We start from the raw sequence: 22715 nt of genomic DNA, 5'->3' as shown, positions 1-22715 counted from the left end.
CCCAAAAATTTGTCGGTGGCGTGAGAAAGGCAAATAAACATGTCACAGCACTCCTGGGGTACAGGAGCATTTTTCATGCCAATGGAAACCCTATGCCAGTGGCACTGAAATTGGTGTTTGCCTGTTATGAATTAGAACAGGCACCATTTTGAGAAAACAGACATTGAAAAATAGACAATAAATGCCTCATTTAATAATTTATCCATCTTTACACTGCCATTCATAGCTGGGGATTAAAGTCTGATCAGCCTCTGGTCTGTTTTGCTTTTCTCACAGCTTCTCTGTCACTACCATTTCTGTACCAATATGCCTACACCTCAGTTCTGCAAGAGGTTAGACAGTGCTGCTTTCTGATCTTAAAAAACAATAAAAAGTAATCTTTATCTAGAATTCTGCTTCTGATGGAGTACATAGTAAATCATGCTCCAGCATGGACAGGATTTCCTCTCAACATCTCTGACTCCAGTCTTGACTTGCTGTTTGTAACTCTGAAATTGAATTTGCAGTTGACTCATCTGGTGAGATTTCTGTCTCCTCTCCTACTGTGTTTTAAATACAGGAAAGGATAGGAAATCTGGGATAAACTATTTCTTTACTAGAAATACATGAAATCTGTATGAGGTGTAAGCAAGGTGCTTATTGAGTGTGAACTTCCCAGTAGTGACACTGTGGCTTTTAAAAATATTTGTCCACTATTTGTGAAATGAAGCTCAAATCCTGACAGGCAGCTCTGGAGTTGTCTGTTCCTCAGAGCAAAGCATGGTCCTGAGAGGCAATTTCTGAACAAAGCCTGATGGATGTTCTGCTCATCCATGCTCCTGGCACACCCCAATGTGGTCATTCCCAGGACACAGAATCCACTCTGCCTGTAGGGAACTGCAATTTAGGGGTGGAGGGAGCTTCTGCAAAAAGTGCTTTTGGAAGCAGAAGCTTTTGGAAGAACTCTCTGCTTGGGTGGCTTCTACCTCTGAGATTTTCCTGCTGTACCCCATGGAATTACAGGCAAACTGCCCAGGCTTCATCAGCAAGCGCCTTTGGATCCCTACAGAGACGGAGCTGCAGAGGTTGGGATAGATTCCTCTTTCCTCTTGGTCTTGCATGTTAAAAATGTGGATTGTGGCCAGTAAAAGCCTCAGGCACGTTTGTGTTGCTCTTAATAGATAAGGTCCCCTGTAATACAGTTAATATTGATTACAGCATTTTATACCCAAGCATATTAAATAAACTGGTGCCTGAAGTTAAAGACTTTCCCCATACCCACAGGGAATTTATATGGCTTGAATATTGCTCCCATTTTCTATTTATAGCATTTTCTACTGAACTGAAGAGTGTTGTTTTGGATTGATTTTGACTTGATTGATTTTACTTGGTTGTTTGTTTGTTGAAACCCAGCAAGCTGATGGTACAAAATGTTGTAAGGAGGTCCTGGATGCTCAGTCAGTCCTCAGGCACTGCTCAATAACAACTGGACAGCAATAAATGCACAGAGAGTTTTGAGAGAAACCTCAGATATTTCAGCTTGTCAGATCTGAAAAATGATTGCTGTGACGTGTAATTTCTGAAAGCTTTCTAACTGACCTTATTGGGGCATATTTTCACATGGATAACAAACAAAATGTGCTATGTTGACTCCAGGGTTACCTCCCTGCCAAATTTCAAGTTGCTGCTGCAGTGTCCAAAGTAGGAATTAAAAAAAGGCATGATTTTCCAAAATCAAAGAATATGTTTTCCCTAGACATTAAGAAATAGATGGTCATTTTTGACCAAGATTTTCCAGCAGAAGAGAATCACAAAAAAACCACACCCTAAAAAACACGCCCTGAAAATTCAAGCTTAAATAGTTCCAAATTTGGAAAGGCAAAAAAAAGAATGTAAGCAAAATACCTTAAGTTTTTTCATGGGAGTATATTCATGTGCCAGCCTCACCTCATGTGGAAGACAAGTTTATCAGAAGATTGCATGGGGAATTAATAATGTTTTTCTACATAATGTAAACCAGAGAGGCAGCAGATATGGAGAAGTATGTCCAGAAGCAGAGAAGTCCAAAAAATGTTGTATGCAAATATCTTTTAGAAGAAATTTCAGCACATTGTGTTACAAGTACAAAACACAAGGGAAAAAGAGATGTAATTGAATCTTACACTTAAGACAATAATTTGCTGACATGGATAGTTCTTATTTCCACTGAAAAAGATGTTTGTTCTTATGTAGAAACAAGGAGATTGTGTGGGTGCATGAAATCAGAGCTGGGATTTCCCAGCCATGTGCAGGAAACAGTGCTGCTTTCTGCTGAACTTACAGGGGAGTCCAAGGGCCACAAATTGTAGGATAACAATTGTATGTAAAAATAGTAGTGATTGGTCTTTATATAGAAATAAAACATATGATAGATTATTAAGACTTTTTTGTTTTTCTCTCTGTGGAGAAGCACTCTGTGTTGGCATCTCCAGCTCCACAGAGTGTGATCGACAGCCTTACCCCTCGAGCTACCTACGCCTTGGCTTTGGGCTCTGAGAGAAAGACTGAATAATGAGGAAATGCAGATTTTCCTTGCTTGCCATCCTGGCAGCACCACTTCTGTTGTACACTGCCCTGTTTGTTTTGACAGCGCGCCAGGCTGCTGGTGGGTGGTGGTGTCAGATAAACTGTCAAACACACAGTTGTTGGTGTGAGACAGAATCAGTCTGACCTGTGCAAATCTGGACTAGTTTTCAATAGTTTTGGGGTTTTTTCCCCTCTACTGTTACTTCTGTATTTACCTGGGATTTGACCTATAGGAATGCAACATTTGATTCATAAAATGTATTCTCCGTTCGCTTTGCATTTGTCCTGTGCTGGGTTCCACCTACCCAGTTCCTTCCTTCCTTCTTCCTGGATCCAGCCAGTGGATCATCATCATCAGTGATGATGTTGTCATATAGTACCAGAGATTCCTAAAGACCATTTTTGGGGATGCAGAAATAAATAACAATGTTGCACAGAGCTCTGAGTTCCCAATGTACTCCTAGCAAGCTGACTGTTATTGTGAGAAAGATTTATAGCAGGGACAAAACTCCCAGAGCCCTGTACAAAGTGTAATGGATGCTCTATACAATAATTGCAAATAAGCAGAAATATCAATTTCCATTTGCCTTCTTGTTCATAATGTGTTCTGCTGTTTTGCTGCTGAAATCCTATGAGTGTTATTTGCCCCAACCAGCAAAAGAAATAGCCAAGTGCTTATGACAGATCCCTGAAAATACCCTAACATTACAAAACCAGGCATGGGACAGGCATGATGTCTTTTCTGGGAATAACTGTTATTGGTATTTGTGGTGATGACATTAATCATAATTTAGTAGCAACATTTTTTGACATACTTTTTTAGTTGAACGTCACCATTTAGATAACAGAAATTAATTCTGCACAGCACTGACTAAAAAAATTGTCAATAGTCATAAAATGTGTGTAATTACCTTGGTTGTTTCCATTACTAGGTGGCATCAAACTGTCATCATTTTAACTGCTCATTTTAATATGTAATGGGACGAAAGATGCCTCATATCCTACCCTGTGCTTATTAACTTTTTTCTGCCTTTGTTTTGGGGGAGGGCATTACTTTGGGGAAGGGATGTAAACTGCAAGAAGCTGTGGGCATGAAAATCCCAGTGGGTGTGTAGAGGAACAGATTAATTCTTAGGATAGAATTCCCTCTTCCTGCCCACTGTATTTCTGTTAACATTGTCCATGAGGAACTGTCTTTGTGCCCTTCAGAACAAGGCTTGATCTGTAGAAAGCATTTAGACAGTGATGCCATTGAAACCAGTAAGTGGCTTGGTCTCCTTTGGACAATGTACTCTGTAATAAAAAATATTTATTCTCTTTTGGTTAAGATCTTTGCTGAATCAAGTGGATTTTTTTTTTTTTTCCTAGAAGGGAAAAAATACTGATGAAAAAGAAATTAAATACATTTAGCTGAAAATGACAAAATACATAAACTCAATCTCTCTCCAGTATCAAGTATTCTACAAGAAGGGGTGTGAAAGGAAGTATGGCAAGATAAAACATGGTTTCTGACAAGCAGAAAATGAGTGATGTTATGGTATTAGGCAGCACTGAAATAGAAATAAATGTAGACTTGTGATCCACACTGTGCATTCTTGCTGTTTTGTGTGGATTTAAGATGCTGTTACTGAATTAATAGCATTGTTGTTTTGTTTTATTTTGTTTTACACATATATTCAGTGGCAACTGAGAATCTTTAAATCCTTACTCAGTGAACAGAAACAATTCTTTCATTCTCAGCTTTCTGTGTGTTGTTGCCCATTAGTGGCTGCTCTGGTCAATCTGATGTAACTGAGCACATTTTAACTGTATTTTAAAACTTAAATAAACGCTATGATGCACACAAAAATTCCAGTGAAAGGGTAATTGGTGTTACAGGAGAAGAATAAAGAGGTGACAAAGGGAGATTTTACCCTGTGGTCATGGCAGAAATGTTTTACATCTCTTATTGACTGGTTCATTTTTACTTGCCAAAGGGATTTCTCGCAGGAGAAATGAGAGCTGATTTTAAGGTGGTCATTGACAGGTTTAATTACTCGATTGTTAGGTTTTTCCATCAATGAAACAGTAAAAATAATCACAACATTAGAATGTCATTACATTGGAACTTCAATAGTAATGTATTGCCAATTATCTTATTTTACTCTGATGCATATTAGAAAAATGAGCAAAAAAAGTCTGAGAATTAGTTCCCCACTCAAGATCAGAAAAATGTTGGGATTTTACAGGAAGATTTTTCCCCATTTCCTCAATTAAAGCCTGCTAGAAGACTACAGTAAGGAGTTAAACATCTTTCTCACAATGTGGCTAACCCAATGCCATGTACACTAGGGTGGATTAATAAGAATTTTATGAATTCTAATGAAGTTCTGTATTTACAGAGCCTAGATTTTGAAAAGTATGCAATCACTACGACATTTCCAATAAAGCAACTTTTTCAAAACTCTCAGTGTGCTGTAGAACTCATCTCTGCTCATGTGTCCTGTATCAACCCCAGCACTGAGGCAACTTGGAATTATCCTCATAAATCTACTCTTATAACTTCCTTACAAAACAGGAAACCGTTCTCCACAGTACAGGACTCCTTTGGAATCAAGTTCAAATCTCTTAAGTCCCAGTGATTTTTGTGACCTGTGGAGGTGAACTTTTCTTCTCTGTGAGGTAGAAGTAGGGTTTTGTTGTATTACTAAATTCAGTATTATTCAGTATTCTTATGTTTCAGTCATGGGGTGTGTCTTCTAATCTGCAGGCTGGCATCAATTCATTTTAGTTTATTTTCTTTTTTTTTTTTTTTTTTTTTTTACTATATACCCAGTGTTTTGATGAACTTCAAAGGGCTTTGCTTGTGGTAGGATTATTACAGTTTTCTGGGATGAGAGCAGCCACAGAATGATCTGTAGCAGCGGCAATTCTGAGTCCTTAATAGCACTGCAAAATCAATAGGAACAGAGCTTTCCTGCATGGCATCTTCAGAGGAAGGGAGCTGCTTGTAAGATTTCCATAGAAACCCTCGTGGAGGATGTCTGGTCTTGTTTGTTCTCATTTAACAATAAGTGAATTTCCACAGCCAGACACTGCAAATGAGGCATGGTTTTGGCAGGCTCCTTCCATTTTGCTGAGGCAAGTAGTGTATTTCTAATTCATGGGGTTAGGGGGATATCTGGAAGGAGTTTGTCCAGTGGTTTGGGGTGGTTTCCAGCTTTATCTCAAGGCTGCACTCGGAGGAGGTGGAGGTGACGCAGCCCCAGGCTGAGCTGTGACAGGAGTGTCTGCAGCACGGTCACACACTGCGGTGTCTGAGTCTGAGCACCGAGCCCAGTGCTCCCTTTGGCCTGGGATAGTGTGCCTGTGAGGAATGCTTTGGGCTGGAAGGAACCTTAAAGCCCATCTCATTCCACCCCTGCCATGGGCATGGACACCTCCCACCGACCAGGCTGCTCAAAGCCTCATCCAGCCTGGCCTGGAGCACTTCCAGGGATGGGGCATCCACAAGTTCTTCCCTGCTCCTTGGCAGTTGCTGAGGCTCGTGATGTCCTCTGGGATGGAGATGGTGTAGAGGAAGTGAGAGGATAGCTCCATGCAGCCTGAGGGGAGCTGAGCAGGCAGGGATGAGGCAAGGAGCAGGAAAAGAGAAGGTCTCACTCCTTCCTCTCTCATTCTTACCCCATCAATCAAATGGTCACTCTCTGGTGTCCAGTCCTGTCCAGGATACTGGAACAGCAACAAAAGTCTTGAAAACTCAAGCTATGCAGAAGATGAAGGGCAAATATGCAGTCAATTTAGAGTTTAATTGTGTGTAAAAAGCACGGAGGTTTCATGACCTGTACTTTAGACAAACCTGTGGAAGCACCTGGACCTGGTACACTTCAGTCTCACCAGGATGGAGCTAAAGAGGTGGGTCCAACAGACAGTGATGGGGATAGACAGGGAGATGCTGTGAGTGGGTGTTGTTCCTAGTTCTCTATTTTCAAAGAAAATAGTTTCCATGCTTTGAGCAAATAAATGTGCAGTAGTAATCTTAAATAAACATATTTTGTTTATTGTTTTTACTTGTGAGTCATGCCCTCTCCCAGTTCCCAGTAAGCCATTGCTGTCTCATTTTATTTTTTGCTGTTTCCCAACCTATGAAGCTTCAAAGCCTTTTTCTTTTTTTGAACCAGTTTCTCAGATGACCATTGGGTTAACAATAATGAAACTTAACCACCTGTAAGTCTGGAGTACAAGTTTAACAGGCAAGCAGGTTAGAGAACCTGAGGCACATTACAACACATTCTTCATCCCTTAGCAGCCCTTCTTTATTTGGATATATCCCATAATCAAGCTATAATCCAGTAGTGAACTTCCAACTCAGTCCAGTGTAACCATTATTCTTCCTAAACAATTGTGGCGGGAATAGAGCTGTTGTATTCAGCATGAAATTATGTTCTTAGGCACAAAGGTTTGCATTTAATTTTGGTTTTTTTCATACCTAGGCTGGACATTTTTAGGCTTCATTTTCAATTTTTTCAAGGCATGTATATCTACAGTAAACTTTCTTACAAAAGAATTACCCACTCATGTCTGAGTGTCCAGTGGTATTTACACAGAATGGATAATGCAGCCTTTTATTTTATGTATGTAGGATATCCACTATTTTGTGACAAAACCCACTGTACATTTTGAAATCTCATTTTTCTGCATATAAAAAATCATGTATTTGTAAGAAAATACTGCAGTATGTGTTTTCAACATCACAGATTTGTGAGTTCTACATTTATGTTGGGGAGGAAGAGAAACCATCTCTCAACAGATTAAATAATTAGCTAGAAAATAATTGTTTCTAGAGTTTCATGGAGGAAAAAAATTATCACTGAAATAAATTAGATCAATTTATAAGATATCCATTCCACTGAAAAACAGCTTGCAATTAAAAAAATTAGAATATTAAATAGATGGAAGAATTAAGTATACTTCTGCTCCAGCAGCAATCTGAAGAATATGGTTCAAGGGTGTAAAGTTACTTTTAGATGAGTATGAAAATTATATATATAATTTCTGCCTATGTAAGACATTTGAACTTCCTCAGTTCTGGTTTCCAGTGAATGGCATTTCACTTTCCCATTAAAAGTTTCTATGCATAGAAGTTTATGGTCAATTCTGCATTGCCCTTAGAATAAAGGAGTATATTTAACTCTTCCCAGGATGATTCCTCTCCTCTGGTCTTTTCAGACATGCCTTCTTTAGGCTCACAAGCAGTTGATTTTAATCACATTTCAAGGTAGTGTAATAAACATGAGTGTAATATGGTTACTCCTGCCTGCAGGCTATCCTGGAAGTTCTGATCAATAGGGCTGCCTTTTGTGTACTTAAGGAGGGGAAACAACTCCAAAGAAACAATGCTTCAGTGCCAAATTGGCCTGCAGGGCTGTGGGATAATCTGATTTCACCAACTCATGATTGCTTTTTACAATTTCAGCTTGCATCTGTCAGAAGCAAAGAGGTCTCCTGTCCTATTGAATTTCAGTTGTCTCCAGAGTGGCTCCATCACAAAGTCCCATAATTAGATGATTTTTGCTGAGACCATAATTCCTTTTATAAAGTATCTACATGCAGCCTGTTTGATTGTCATGGTCAAACTCCGTTGCTGAAAATGAATCCTGACAGTGAAGCAGACTTTCCTTCTGCATGTGAATGAGGACAAGGGACAGCAGAGGAGCAGGGGGTTGATGTGGGAGAGGAGCTTTATTGATGTCACTGTAGCACTGCAAGTCCCCCAAGCTGGGTGCTGCCTTTCCATAGGCTGCACAAATGAAGAGTAAGATGTGTGTCTGTACCTTAATAATTGATCTTTTGCTGCTTTTAAAAGGCCAAAATGCCAACCCAAGGAGGAAGCTTCAGTCTGTGAATGCTGTGAGTGGTTATAATGTGCAGCTAAGCAGCAGCCACATGATTTCTGTGGTGAGATGCCATGTGAAGTTCCTAACTTCTCCCAGGGATTTTTGGGACCACTCTATTGAAATCTCTGACCTTGAATCTTAGGTTCAGTTTTTTGACCATTAATGTGGCTGATTGCTGCCACTTGCTTTAATTCTCTTTTTTTTGATAGGTTTGTCAGCTGCCAAATTGCTGTCTGAGGCTGGGGTCAGTGTGGTGGTCCTTGAGGCCCGGGACAGAGTTGGAGGAAGGACATTCACTATCAGGGTAAGTGCTTCATGGGATGTGGACTCTCACTTGTGCTGGTCTACGATGTGACAGATGTCACTCCTGTTATTTTGACACAGGGAACTGCAATTATTTTGATTCAGAGAACTACAGCTTCAGCTCAATCCCTCAGAAGGTGACAGAGCTTCTTTGACTAGTCCAAAAGTCATCAGTCAGCATGTGTTCACCAAGAATTCCTGCTTGGCCAACCTGACAGCCTTCTAAGGTGCAGTGACTGGCTTAGTAGATGAGAGAAAAATTAATATTGTCTACCTAGACTTCAATAATGTGTTGAAAACCATCATCTGGGATCATGAGTGTCAGAAAATTACCCCTCTTTTTCCCATCTCCCTTTGCATTCTGTAACAGGCATGATAACTTAGAGCTGTGTAAGAAGCAGCCTGAGCAGGGCCAGACATCATTATGCTTAGATGTATGTTTTAAAATGTCTTAAAATTATCTGAAGTAACACTCCTTCTTCTAAAAATGAACTGCATCTCAATTGCCATTAGAAAAAAATAAATGAAAGAAAAGAAGAGTGACTTGTGGCACAGGGTAATGTAATACAGACATTACCTCTGCTTCCCACCCTGGAATTGAGGGAGGTGTAAATTATGTCAGGTGCCATTGCTGGGGAGCCAGAGATAAACAGTGGTGTTCCAGCAGAAATGATTGTGTGTGAAACATGGAGCATAAACACCATCCTTCTGTGACACTGAGAGTGCCAGGTTTAAAATACTCACTATAAACAGTGCTGAAAAGAGTTACTGTCTTGGGAGATCAGCCTGCTGTAATAGTGTGCATCCCTGAAACCTTCTGCCTTCTTCTCAGTTCCCAAGTGAGTGGGATGCTGGTCTGAGGGGTGCATTGAGCACCTCTCATGGCAGGCATGGCTGGGGGTCCCTGTCCAGACAGCAGCAGGCTGGAGCCAAGGAGTGCAGTGCTGGGAAGGAGATTAATCTCCTGGAAAACTGCAGTGCAGTGCTCAGCACCTGCAGCATTAAGTCTAGGCAGGTATCTAGGGAGAGAAAATGAGCCTTGATGCTGGAGATGGTTTCAGCTGCAGAAATGTTTTGCAATGACAAGAAATGCAATGTGAATTTCTTGAACATCACCAGGGGCGGTGACTCCACCACCTCCCTGTACCCATTTCCATGCTTGGCAACCTTTTCCATGAACAAATTCCTCCTGAATGTCATACCCATACATTCCATACACGTTCAGCATGGAATAATTCTTTCTGCTTCTAGATGTTTCTATTGAGGAGCTTCCTGCACAGCTTCTGATTCCTGTGTTCTTTTCCACAGAACGATAAAGTGAATTATGTAGATGTTGGTGGATCTTATGTGGGACCTACCCAAAACCGGATTCTCCGACTGGCAAAAGAGCTGGGGGTGGAGACCTATAAAGTGTATGTCGAGGGCCATATGTTCCATCATAAAGGGGTAAGTGTTGCATTTCCATGCTGAGGGACCCAAATTTCCAAAAACTTGGAAATTACTGACGGTCATCAAAAGGGTTTCATTTAAAACTCACCCTTAGTAATCCAGAAAGCACCTGCTTGAAGTGTTGTTATTCTGTTTTAACTTGTTGGGTGTGTGACAAATGGTTCTTACTTTCTTTTTAAAAGTGTTTAGAAAATGCAGCTGACAGCAGATCTGGGATGCCTTTGGCACATTGTCTTTGAACATACCCTCCAAAGAAGCTTTGCATGAAGTTCAGAAAATACTTGTTCTGAAAAAAAAGCTAAATTTAAATTCAAAGAATGATAGTATTGATGGATAGTATTGAATGATGATACTGGACAACAGTATTATGGAGCTAGCCTGGGACTAGGACAATATATTTTGCCCACATGACTGGATTCTCATGAGATCTCTCCCAGTCCCGTGGGGTGGGATTCATCTCACAAATGGGTGTTTGGAATTAATCATCCCATCTGAGACTCTGAGGTTCCCTCTCTAGCTAATGATGGCACAAGCCCTTCCCAAGAGTCACCAAAAGTTTCTCTGAGGTGTGGGGCAGCAGCAGTCCAGGTGGCCACTCTTGAGCAAGTACTGCTATGGCTGAAGTGACCAGGAATGAAACATGTCCTCAGAGCTGATTTCCAGCCCTCGTGACAGATCTTTGGCCCACTGATATTTTTGCACAGGTCCTACCCAGGATCTGCTGCCAAAACCAGTACAGGGTGAGAGCAGCAGGGAGAAGGACAAAGAAAGACCTAAGATTCATAGGAGTGAGATGTTACTGTCTGTATCCATAACTCAAAGTATTATTTTAATTTGCAAAGACCATCACTTTCAATTTTTTTAAAAATATTCTTTAGTTTTGGTGCTTAACAGACTCTGGCAGAACCAGACTTGAAGCCTATATGAGTCACAGTTGACATACTTGATATAGATAAGCCATCCTATGTGATGGATCCTTAATTGGTATCATTCCTATTACCTTCCCACTTTTTTCCTAAGAATTAGAGCAATGTGTTCACGCTGCAAAGTTTTACCATCTGCTTCTGCAAGCACTCCTTATTGGGCAGATTGATGCCATGCTCATAAAACAGGCACATCTTGAATAATTGCACAGCCACTCCATAATACTAAAAAAGTTATTTGTCACTCCCTCATGCAAAATTGATGTAATTCTACAGCAAGAGGGATGGGCTGGTTTGTACCAGCAGAATGTTTGTCCCACTCCAATTTAAGCTCAGGCATGTATCTCTCAGCATCCTAAAAGGCACTTATCTTCTTTATGTTAAATAAAAGGCTCTAATGGGTTATATTACTTTGAGCCCTTAATCCATTTTGACACAAAAGCTGCAGCTTTTTATTGTCCCACATTGCATTATGCATGTTCCTGCTAATGACCACCTAATTTTGTATGTTTTCTTTGAAGTGAAAGCGTATTTCTAAGCAAGAGGCAGCATTATGAGCTATTCAACTGGATCACAGGCTGTGGATCAATTCTGGGTTTTTCATCGTGGCCCTGCTGAGCTAATCAGGGAGCTGTAGTTGTTGGAGCAGGGTGAGAGCAAAGGGGTTTTAAGGTCTCCCAGATGTAAGCACTGGGTGAATAATAATGATGCTTTTCTTCTTGTAGGTCTCATTTCTCCCACATTCCCTTCCCGAATTGTAGCCCTTTTCTTCCATTGTCTTTTCCTAAGGTTTCCCACTGCTTTTTCTCCTTCCTTTTTCCTTGAGACATTGTGCAGCCACCATGCCCTTTGATTTAGGGATGTGTTGTTGAACCCTCTCTTATATTCCACTTCTAGCTGAAGCTTTTAAACTCCACCTGTGCAGTCCTGGCTGTTGGCTGGGCTGGTCAGAGCCCAGGGCTCTTTCACCTGCCTCTCTTTTACCTGCCTGCTGCACCCTGACCAGGCTGGCTGGGAGGTGCAGGTAGGGGTTTGTGCTCTCCCAGCTGAAGATGCACCCACCATGTTCCTTTCAGTTGCTCCAGGAACACAAGCACCTGTGGCATCTCCTAGATGGCAGAAAGTGTTAACAAAGAGATTATTTGATATTAAAGGATCATATCCACCAGAAATTGAATATTAATCTGAAAGATGGATGTTTTCGGCTTCTTGGGCTAATACACCATCAGCCATGGGCCACCTGCTGCCTTTCAGGTTTGAAAGGTCTGATTAAACCTTCTCCCCTTGTGTCTCAGCTGTTGTTTCTGTCAGCTGGTGGCTGTCCAGGAGTGTGTAGCCAGGGCCAGACAAGAAGGTCTCCTCCCAAGAGCTTTCTCCAAAGTCTGCAGTGCGGTGTGGTTTTGTCAGAGGGGAGAGGAAGTGCTTTTGCCATGACTAAGCACAGCTTTAAAAGTGTTTGTGACATCTGTATGTAATCTTCAGCACCCTTGGATTTAGAGATTTTGGGTCTTTTCTTTACCGTAACAATCAGTTCAGTTTGGCTTTTTCTGAAGATTTCCAGGATACTGCTTTGATTGAGTTGGGAGAAAGTGGGAAAATGGTTTCTCTGAGCAGCGGAAGCAGCCAAGAGAAAGTGAAATTCCCCAGAGGGATTTAATGAGCCGCTTCTTTCTGACAGGAATTTTTCCCATATGTGTGTGGAAAAATCCCATGTACTGCAAGCTTTAATAACCAAGTTGCTTCATTGGTGCAGGTTTCCTTTGTAGTTACAGTTTCTTTGAAAATTCAAATATATAACTATTGTTTACCTTTTTTTTTATCCATTTGTTCTTTCTTTTCCATCAGTTAGCATGGTAACATGGACTCCTTTAATGTTAATGAGGAATTCTTTTGATATCCTGTCCTTGTAAATCTGTAACTTAAATCTTCAGTGTTTGTTATGAGCCTCTATCCAGCTAAATTTCCCTGTCCCATAATTCAGCCAGAGTGCTTTTGGACTGAGAAAGGGCAGATGTGCTGGAGTTCTCCTTTCCCTGAGCTGGCAGACAGCTTTTTGTTTTAACAGAGGTCCTTGAAGCTCTGTGCTGTTTTCACCTTTTCAGTAGAAGACTCTAGAAAATTGAGGCATTGGTGTGGTAATAACCTTCTCCTATAGCTGCACTCCTGCAATATCTGGCAGCAGCACACAGCTCCAGGATATACAATATTACTTAATAAGGAATTATGATTTTCAGAGGGAAGGAACACTTGATAAAATATGAGGATTTCTATACAGTGCTTCAGATTAGCCATCTAGTCCTTTCTTTTCTTCATCCTGCCTTTAGATTAAGAGCTTGGGGTTCAAAAAGTGGGTCTGTGACTAAGACCCTGCACATCACCACAAACTTGCTGCTCAGACACAGGGATCAGACAGTCCCAGGCACAGCACTGCTCCCAGGGATAGTTTGATACCTGCTGGAGGTGGGGACAGGGAAGGATTCTCTCCTGAGGGATCTCACCACGGGGAGCTGCTGCTCTGTGCTGGGCACAGCCCCTGGCAATAACAACCCCTGCTCTGGGGCATGGGGGATGCTCCTCCTGTGCTTCCTGCAGTGTGTCCTGTCCCTGGCACAGCAGGCAGGAGGCAGACCTGCCTTTCTCAAATCTGGCAAAATTGTCTGCTCCTCTGGCACAATTTGAAACTTGGGGTGGTGTCACAACTTGGGGTTAATTCCTGTAGTTTTGGCTCCAAGCCCCAGCATGGTCCTGGGCAGGGAAGGGACCTGGCAGAGCTCATCTCTCGCTGCCCTCTTTCTAACCACTGAGGGGTGGTGCTTGAGCATCTTGTTTTCTTTGGATTGGTGTGGGGTAACGAATCCAAGCAGGCAGCAGGACTCAGATCTGACTCAATACACCAGGAAATGAAAATAAGAGTTGGATAAACTCTGTGGGCCAGTCAGGCAGCCATGTGCCAGCATGGGAACTAAGCCAGTGGGTTATTTGCCTTTCAGTTAAGAGAACAGTAGTTCTGAAAATAATACATCCAGAACACTATAAATCTGTTTAAAAATGGAAAATTGCAAGACCTGCCCTGTTTGCAGTGAGCTCCTCTGTGAAACTTTCAGCCAGAGCTCTTCTGCCTAGCAAGGAGACAATATTAAAACCAAATTAATATCTTACCAGCCCCATCTCACTTGGACTAGATTTACTCCCTGCTGTGGAGATACTTGTGCCAGAGAGAAAGCTGCAGAACTGATGTGTCTAAGGCTGTTGGGCTCACACTGCCCGATGGGAAATGGGAGTTTCTCTCCTGGAATTTGCTAGAGCTGGCATTCCTCTGATCCCATCTCTGATAGGTACAGCCCCGCCACACAAGGATCACTGTGTCTGTGAACTATTTCAGCCTCTCTGAATTCAGTCTTAGCCTCTTGCAGGTCTGTTAGCACTGTTGTATTTTTCCATCTTTTCCTGCCATTGGGTTCCAGTCTCACTGAGGCTGTGGGCTTTTTTGCATGCAGAAGAGGGCAACAAGTAACACAACTTTAGACTTTTATAATTATCATTTGGCATTTCATAGTTCTCAGGGGATAAAACATGTATTCCCTTTGATCTCCCAGGGCTATGCCATTGACCAAAGATGTTTTGAGCTAAGAAAGCTAAGGATAGGAGAGCTGTTTGCAAGTTACAGCGCTCTATACAAGTGCAGTCACTTATCAGAAGGACTTTTGAAAAGAGATTTTCACTGAACAGTGAAAAACTGGGAACTTCTTGCTGCTGCTCCTGATTGGACACAGGCTTATCTTTTGCCTTTGCCCCCATGCAGTATCAACAGCGCAGAACAGCAGTAATAATAACTGCTCCTCACCCTGATTTGGGTGGCCTGGCAGCACTGCACCTCCTCTCTGCTGAAGGGCAGAATTATTGGTGTTAAAGCATGTCAAGGAAGGAATGTGGATTGCACCTGTGTTCCCAATCAGAATAAAATGACTAGCAATAAGTGGATTTTGAGCAGAAGTGTTTGACGATCTTTTAGAAGTGCAACACAGTGCTGCAGCCTGGCAGTGAGAAATTGTCCTCAAGGGAAAGGAAGAGCCGGTGTATTTTGGATTCCCTGCTGGGAGTTCACAGGAGAATTTACTCTTCTCTTGCCATGGCAGAAATGTTTTGCATGCACATGTGCACCTGGAGAAGGCTGGAGCAGCATCCCCGCTGCCACCTTCCTTCAGGGTAAGTCTGCAAAAGAACAAAATAGGGAGAAAAGAGAGAAAAAAATGTATGTGGTACACAAGGTTGAGATTACCTACTCAGAAATCCAGAGGCAACCAACCACCTCCTGGTGACTTGAAAGCACAACATTTGTTGGAAATGAAAAAAAACCAACCAACTCTAAAACATTGAATTTGCAAATCTCAGGCTGAACTAAGTGCTGTGACCACAACCTGATGCTTTGCTTGTCCCAGAGCAGAATTTGTTGAGTCTGGCTGGAACAGGAGAGTGGCTTTGCTGCTGCCCTCACTGAAGATGGTGAGGAGGAGCAGCACAGAGTGACCTGATGGGCTCCAGAGCTGGGGTACTGCTGGAACCCTGCTCTGAGGAGAGAGGACCAGGCAAGTCTTGCTGTGGTCCCTTACCCACATACATTTGCCTCCCCTACTGTGCCTGTCCTGGGTCTGACAAAAGTTCACCAAGGTGTAGGAATTTCGGTATTATACTGCTTTTGCCAAGTCTGAAAGCTCACTATGATCTCTGAGTTTCATCTTGCACCTTCTATCTTTGTTATGATCTTTGCAGAGAAAAATGTTCTGCAGAATCAGAAGCCCACATGCCTTTACACACAAATACACAATTATCAGTGGGGAAGATCAATGAATTCTCTCTCACCAAGTGTGAGGAAGGTGTGTTTGGCTCCTGCTTCATGTCCTCTGTCCTGGGTCCCCATTTCCTGCATTTGAAGCACTGCAGCCTCTCTCTTGGTCTGTGACTCCCACCTGCCAGGTGTGATGGGCTGGCTCGGGCCATGAAAAGCAGGTTGCAAACTGCTTTAGCACCACAGCTCCTACCTGTCATGGTCAGAGTGTTCCCTGCATCCTCACTCCAACTTCTGACACATCTGGAAAGGCAGACAGCAGAGATCTGATGGGAAATTCACACTGACTTACATGGGGCAAGGTCCAAAGCAATTTAATAAGAAAAAATATTACCTGCTGATCCCCTCCTCTTTCAGATTAAAGTTATCACAAAGAAGCAGCTGCTGTTAGGTTGTTTCTCTTATCATTATATCACAGGATTATCTGAAACAGTTTCAGATAATAGCAGCTCTGTGTCACACACATCGTAAGTACTGACATCATTTTTGCAAGCGTACAATATTTTTCTTCCTGCAACCAAAAACTTCCCATTCAGATATTTTCTTATAGGCTAGGTTATTTCCATGGAATAATATAGAGGTAAGGTTGCTTTTAAGGTGAGGTGTACCATAAAGGTGCCTAAATAATTTGAAATGCATTCAATTTTAGACCCACACAAATTTCAGGAAGCACATTTCAGCAGCAGGCAAGTAGTAGATTCATTTAAATGTAATAATGAAGGATTCTTAGGAACGAGGAATATTATCTCTTTGGCCATGGCTTGAGTATCCTTAGCCCAGAATTTGACAACCTGCTCAGAACAAATGTACCCCTCCCCACCCTTTCAGAATAGTGGGTATAAAAATGTGTTATTGTCATTTTTAATGCCAGTCCAGCTGTTTTCAGCCCTCCTACTTAGCAACACGCGTTCCATTGCTTGGTGCATACGCAGGAGAACGAAAAAGAAGAAAACAAAAACCCAGCCAGGTCTTTTGGGGCCAAAGGCCAAACACGTGATGGCTCTGAGAATTTTGTGTTCTTGAGTAATGAAGATGTGCTCTGTTGTATTTCAGTTGTTTGTGGTTTTCTGTGCATTTCAGGGAAAGTCACGAAATTTCACAGGAATTTGCCCTTCAACATGGAATCCCTTGGTTTATCTGGATTACAATAACTTCTGGAGAACCATGGACAAGATGGGAAAAGAGGTAGGCTGTGAAAATTCAGTGTTTCCTACAATGCTCATGTCACCGTGAATAAATCAGGTTTTTGTTTTCTTTCTGGCAGGGTTTTTTATTGCTTCTTTAAAATTAAAAAAAAAAAAAAAACAAAAACAACCCTCAACAACAAAACAAAACAGAAAGAAAACATCCATCAGAATGATTTCTGTATTTCCCAGGAATTGTCAGAAATAATAGGTCTTCCTCACTGAGAGGGGGGTGGACTAGATGACTTGTAAAGGCCCCTTCCAACACAAACTGTTCTATGATTCTGTGAGAGGAGACAGAAAGATCTGGAGGTATCTAAGATATCTGAAAAAAGAGGTTGAACTCAGTGTAAGTATTTTCTCATGACAGGAAAAAATATCCCATGAGCTGGGAGATTAGAGGGTTTTTTTCTTCTTCCCTTGTGACAGCATTTTGAGTAAAGATGATTATTTTTTTTTGTAGCTGCCTAAGCTAGGCTCCAGTTTGACTTCACAGGAACTTTATTTTTAAAGTTCAAGATATAAGCAGTACAACTGCAGCCCCTGGAGCATTATACTCTCTTTCAAATATTCATCAGCTCCCATATAATCTAGATATAAACCAAGGGCTTTACCTTACCAGAATCTTCAAGCATAACTCACTGTACTCCTGCAAATTCCATTGATTTTATGTAGTTTTGCAGAATCAAATTTATGTATTATGCTACACATTTTTTTGGTCAATAGTACATTTTCTAAAGTTTTAGGAATATGGTAGTATCCTCCACATCATATTACTTACTGCAAAGAATTATTATTAATAATTTAACTGCCTAAAATATTTGAAAAGTATCTAGATAATTTTTTTTTTTTACTCTGCAATTAGCAGAGAGACATAGGAGCCTTTGGATACTCATCTTAGAACTGACTGGATAAAGAACTTTCCCCTCAACTTCTACAAGACACCACTAAATTGGAATTGCTTCTGGACAACTAAAATCCAGATGAGTCCCAGCAGAAGGATATGGTTCACTGGTCAGACAAAGACAGATTTGGTGGTCATGGTACAATTCATGCCCTAAGGTGTGAATGGAAACTATTCCATTTAGTGAATTTCCAAAATTATCCATGTGCAGGGGACAAAGGTAACTCCTGGCCAGCATATCAATTAAATCTGTGCTACTAACTAGCTATGACCAGGCAATGGTGAAGTACTGAATAATTCCTTGGATATTTCACCTCTGTCTCCAGATTCCTGCTGATGCTCCATGGGATGCTCCACATGCTGAAGAATGGGACAAAATGACCATGAAAGAGCTGATAAATAAGATTTGCTGGACCAAGTGTGTAAATCTTTACCTGCTTTGAAGTTCCAGCTGTGGAATGACGGTGGCTTTTTGTCAGGTTCTGTGGTAGAGCTGAGCACAGAGCAGGAGGTGTTTGAGATGGGCTTTGCTTGGCTGGCAGGTGGCATCAGAAGTACTGGGGGAGCCTGGGGTTTGCTTCAGCAGGTCCCTGCACACAGCAGTGGTGTGTGAGCTCTTCCCAACATCCTTTCACTTCAAACCATTGGATCATTGAACTCCAGCCAGCACTCCTGTGGCTCTTTGCCTTACACAATAGTTTCCTATGAGACATTCAGGCCCTCGAGGAGGGTGAAACCTGCCCTTCCAAATTCCAGGGCTGCAGTTGTGCTGTTTGGAGTATTCCTCAGGATCTTAAACTCCACAGGCCACTGCAGCCAAGGCTGCCCTTCAGCTTTGCATCATCCCACAGGTCCTCCTTGTTTGTCAGTAACAGATCCAACAGAACATCAACAAGAGCTGGTAGGAAGAGGGCTCAAGGTGTTGCACCATCTATAAAATGACCAATGTATTTTCTGTGAGGGACTGCACTGTACAAATAAAAAAAGGAACAATGTTCAATCCATTGAGGTGATGACAACTGGGAATTCTCTTTCTTTCCTTTCTCTTTTCAATCATTGCTCTTTATAAGGCAAAGAGAAGTGTGCTCTTGTGAGCACTCATGTCCCTGCTTGCTGTGCTAGGCCCTGTGCTGTTCTCTCTCTCCTCCCTCCTTTTCAGTGTCTTTTATTTGTGTGGCTGTGCTCTGTTTGTCCTTTCCTTCTGACTGCAGTTTAGTGCTGTGCCTGCAGCTTCCTGACCAAATCTTTCCATTTGAAATTCGTTTTTATGGCTTAGGTCTTGCTCCAGCTCCATGGGATATGCTGTACAGCCATTTGGACTTGCTTGTGCTCTCTGTGGCATTGGAGTTTTCTTTGCAATTAATTTTATGAGCCTTTTGCCTGCAGACTTGGTTACTTTGAACTGCTGTTGCAAATGCACTGACTCTTCCTCTTCTAGTTTTACTGCTGCTTTTAGCCATGGAGCTGGTGGAACATAAGCAGGACTGGGTTTGTAGAGATCCCTCCTTTAACAGACTTCTCTGCTGGGCAGCTTCTACTGCCAATAAAACATCCAGTTTTAATGGATGTGCTTATTCAAAAACTCAGTAAAAACCCATTTTAGATTTTTTAAGCCAAGTCACATTTTTCTACACAGTTAAAAAACAGTGCTTAAAGAGAAAAACTTTTCCATAGCATTTTCTGTATGACTCAGGACCAAGACTACAAAAGATTTGTTTGTCCTGTGTCACAGATCAGCATCTACTGATCCTGTAGACTTCTGTCACATTTCTTAGGCTTGAACCTGCTGCAACTGCTTAGTGTCTTGGTACTCTCAGAATTGTCACAGGGGGTTCTTGTGTGCAGGCTGCTTTCATATCCTGGCTAATGAAATAGGGCTGAATGAACTTCATACTTAGGGAAATGAGGTTATAAAAGTTTATAAGTTACATATTTTAGCACAGACAACTTGCAAAGTTCCTTCCTTTATCAGATGATTATAAATTCATGTTGTCTCATGAAGCTTCATCGAAGTCAAAGTCCTTTTACCTTCTTTGCAAAATGTTCTCAATTTTCTTAGTAATCTGTGGCCACAAATGCAAGTAATGTGAATAGCCAGATCCTCTGTTCCTTCTGCTGTTTCTCTATTTATGTTCAGAGGACGTACTCTGGTAGACAGGTGACCCTTCCTTTATTTTTATGGCAATGATTGCTAATTTGGTTTCTGTGTCTGGGTTATTTACCAAGTCTAATTCTTGATTTCACAAAAGATCAGTGCAGCACTGTTACTGTCAGTGGGGAATGTCCAGGCTGTGTGGCTGCTTCAGTCCCTCAGGACCCATCAGACCCTGGAACTGATGTGCTCCCCATGAGAAATGCAGAAAAGTTTCACTAACAGATTACAAAAAATGTTCTTCTGCTGAGAAAAGTATTTGTTCTGATGAAAGGAATAGCAGCTGGGAAACTATTTAACTAGAGGTGAAATCAGTGGGAATTCAAACTAAATGGGTAAATACTTTGGGAGGGAGGGAGATGCTGGTAGGAACCCATTTGAACAGACTCAGTACAGAATGAAAAATAAAACAGATATTAAACATCTTGACTTTTCTGACTTTGGGAAAGCAGCCCTTGTTTAGTATGACAAATAAATTCCTGAAAGCAGTCAGGAAGTCATATTTTCTCATAGTCTTTTCCTGGTCCTGTGTCTCATGCAGAGCTGTCAGAGACTTCGCCACGGTCTTTGTCAACGTCAACGTCACGTCTGAGCCTCACGAAGTCTCTGCCCTCTGGTTCCTGTGGTATGTGAGGCAGTGTGGGGGCACATCCAGGATTTTCTCTATCACCAATGGGGGCCAGGTACAAAATGTCTCATTTCCTTCCTCCTCTCTCGAAATCGTAATGAGCAAGTGCACTGTTGTACCCATCCAAACCCTGCAATTAATGAAAAGATGAGAGCATGTGGGGCCAGAGGGAAATGTGTTCTCATGGGGTGATACAGCCCTAATCCTAATTAGGATTAGCCCTAATTTTATTAGCTAAAATGTGGAATAAATGTGGACTATTTAAACAGTTGGGGGTTTTCTGCATTCACTTCAGCACAGTACTGTTGTTGCAGTTGTGTTGCTTTTTTGCCAATTTATTTTCTGTGGGTTACTTGGCACATTTGAGTGTTCACAGAAGTTCAGAACAAGTGTACTCCAGAGTGAAATGTGGGTGTTTTTTTGGTGTTGAAGCCTCTAATGAAAAGAGTTGGTCGTAAATAGCAAAAGGCCCTTCCTTCTTGGGCCAGCTCACATGGCAACAGTTTCCATCAGCCTCTGTCCATTGCTGTAAGACCCACGTGTCAGGAAGGATGTAAGCAGTGCTGATGCTCTCCTGTGGTAGGAGACAGACCTGACTAAGAGTCTTCCTCCTCAGGAGCCCCTCAGTCATGTTTGCTGTCCCACATCAGCAACTGCTAGGTGCTGCAGCAAGAGTTAAAAATAAAATTAATCCCGAGATACTCATGGCTAAATGAAACGTGTGGAGAAGGGAAAGCTACCTGGGAAGAGCACTTTCTTTTCTTTGTAGCTGGATTGTAGCTGGAAAAGCTGTCTGTGTTCCTATCATGCTTCCTTCTTCCCTCACCCCAATCAATTTTAGCTGAGCACAAGCACTGAGGAATTCTGGCTTAGTGGCCCTGGCAAGACTTATAAAACCTGCTTGGGTAGCCATTTCAGTCTTTCAGCATGAAACTTTATGGATCCTTTCCTCCCTGCCTGTACCAGCATCTTGCACATAAAAGTGAGATGCTTTATCTACTGCTGGTGGCTGGTAGATGAAAGAGGTTTTAGTGCTTCCCCTGACCCTCTGCACGGACATTGCAGGGAAATGTGTGTCACAGATTGTGACATTTCTTCCTTTTTTTCCTTTGTGTCTTCCCAGGGACAGAGAAAGCTCATTACCTCGAGACCAGACCCAGTTAAAGATCTGTTTTGCTTCTGGGCTGGCACAATGTTTCACTTTACAGTCAGTTTCTTTGTTAACACTTGGAGGTTTTGATAGCACCGTGGCGGGTAAAAAACTCAAAACCTGTTTTGAATGAAGTGATATGTTTATTTTTGCTAGAAAGCCTGCATTAATGTTCATGTTCTCTAGGCTTAAAGAGTCTTTAGGCCAGGTCATTAGGGAAGCCATTGCAAAAGTGGTTCAGTCAGTGATCCCCACTGAGGCTTAGATCTATGCCCTCACTCTTCTGAAAGTCTGGGTGTTTTATGCACCCTTAGGACCTGAAGATTTGGCCTGGAATTTTATGATGGTGAGCAGAAGTCATATTCAATGTCATTGTGAATAATGCTGTTGATTTTTTGTTTGTGTTTCTTTTCTCTTTGTTGTTTTAGGAGAGGAAGTTTAAAGGGGGTTCTGGTCAGATATCAGAGAAAATAATGGAACGCCTCAAAGGCAGAGTTAAACTGGAGAGACCTGTGATCAGTATCGACCAGACAGGTGATAATGTCCTTGTGGAGACTCTAAACCATGAGATATATGAGGTAATTCGATCAGAATAAAAGTGGAATATGCATTTAGTAGGGGGATACATCTGCTGTAGCTCTTGGCCAGATGTAATCAGGAAGCACCCATTTGTGTGTGTCTATTTCTTGGACTGTGCTGACACTCCATGGACCCTGCTTTCCAGATTTAATGACTGCCTCTCTTCTTGGTGTCCTG

General features: G+C 41.8%; 1 protein-coding gene across 1 annotated transcript in view; it reads left to right on the top strand.

Annotated features, from left to right (window-relative positions):
- LOC102105564 (amine oxidase [flavin-containing] A) overlaps nt 1-22715 on the top strand; it is a 34263-nt gene that overhangs the window by 1584 nt on the left and 9964 nt on the right. Inside the window, exons 2-7 of the mRNA XM_014255718.2 lie at nt 8630-8724; nt 10032-10169; nt 17022-17126; nt 18356-18447; nt 20723-20864; nt 22388-22537. Of these exons, the coding sequence (XP_014111193.1) occupies nt 8630-8724; nt 10032-10169; nt 17022-17126; nt 18356-18447; nt 20723-20864; nt 22388-22537 (722 nt within the window). The remainder of the gene's footprint in view (nt 1-8629; nt 8725-10031; nt 10170-17021; nt 17127-18355; nt 18448-20722; nt 20865-22387; nt 22538-22715) is intronic.

This window comes from Pseudopodoces humilis, chromosome 2 (genome assembly GCF_049639895.1).
Source record: "Pseudopodoces humilis isolate 2021_Gansu_Grassland_sample_001 chromosome 2, ASM4963989v1, whole genome shotgun sequence".
In the NCBI taxonomy this organism is placed as follows: Eukaryota; Metazoa; Chordata; class Aves; order Passeriformes; family Paridae; genus Pseudopodoces; species Pseudopodoces humilis.
Note: the sequence above shows the minus strand (reverse complement) of the source record. Positions and strands in the feature narration are given on the sequence as shown.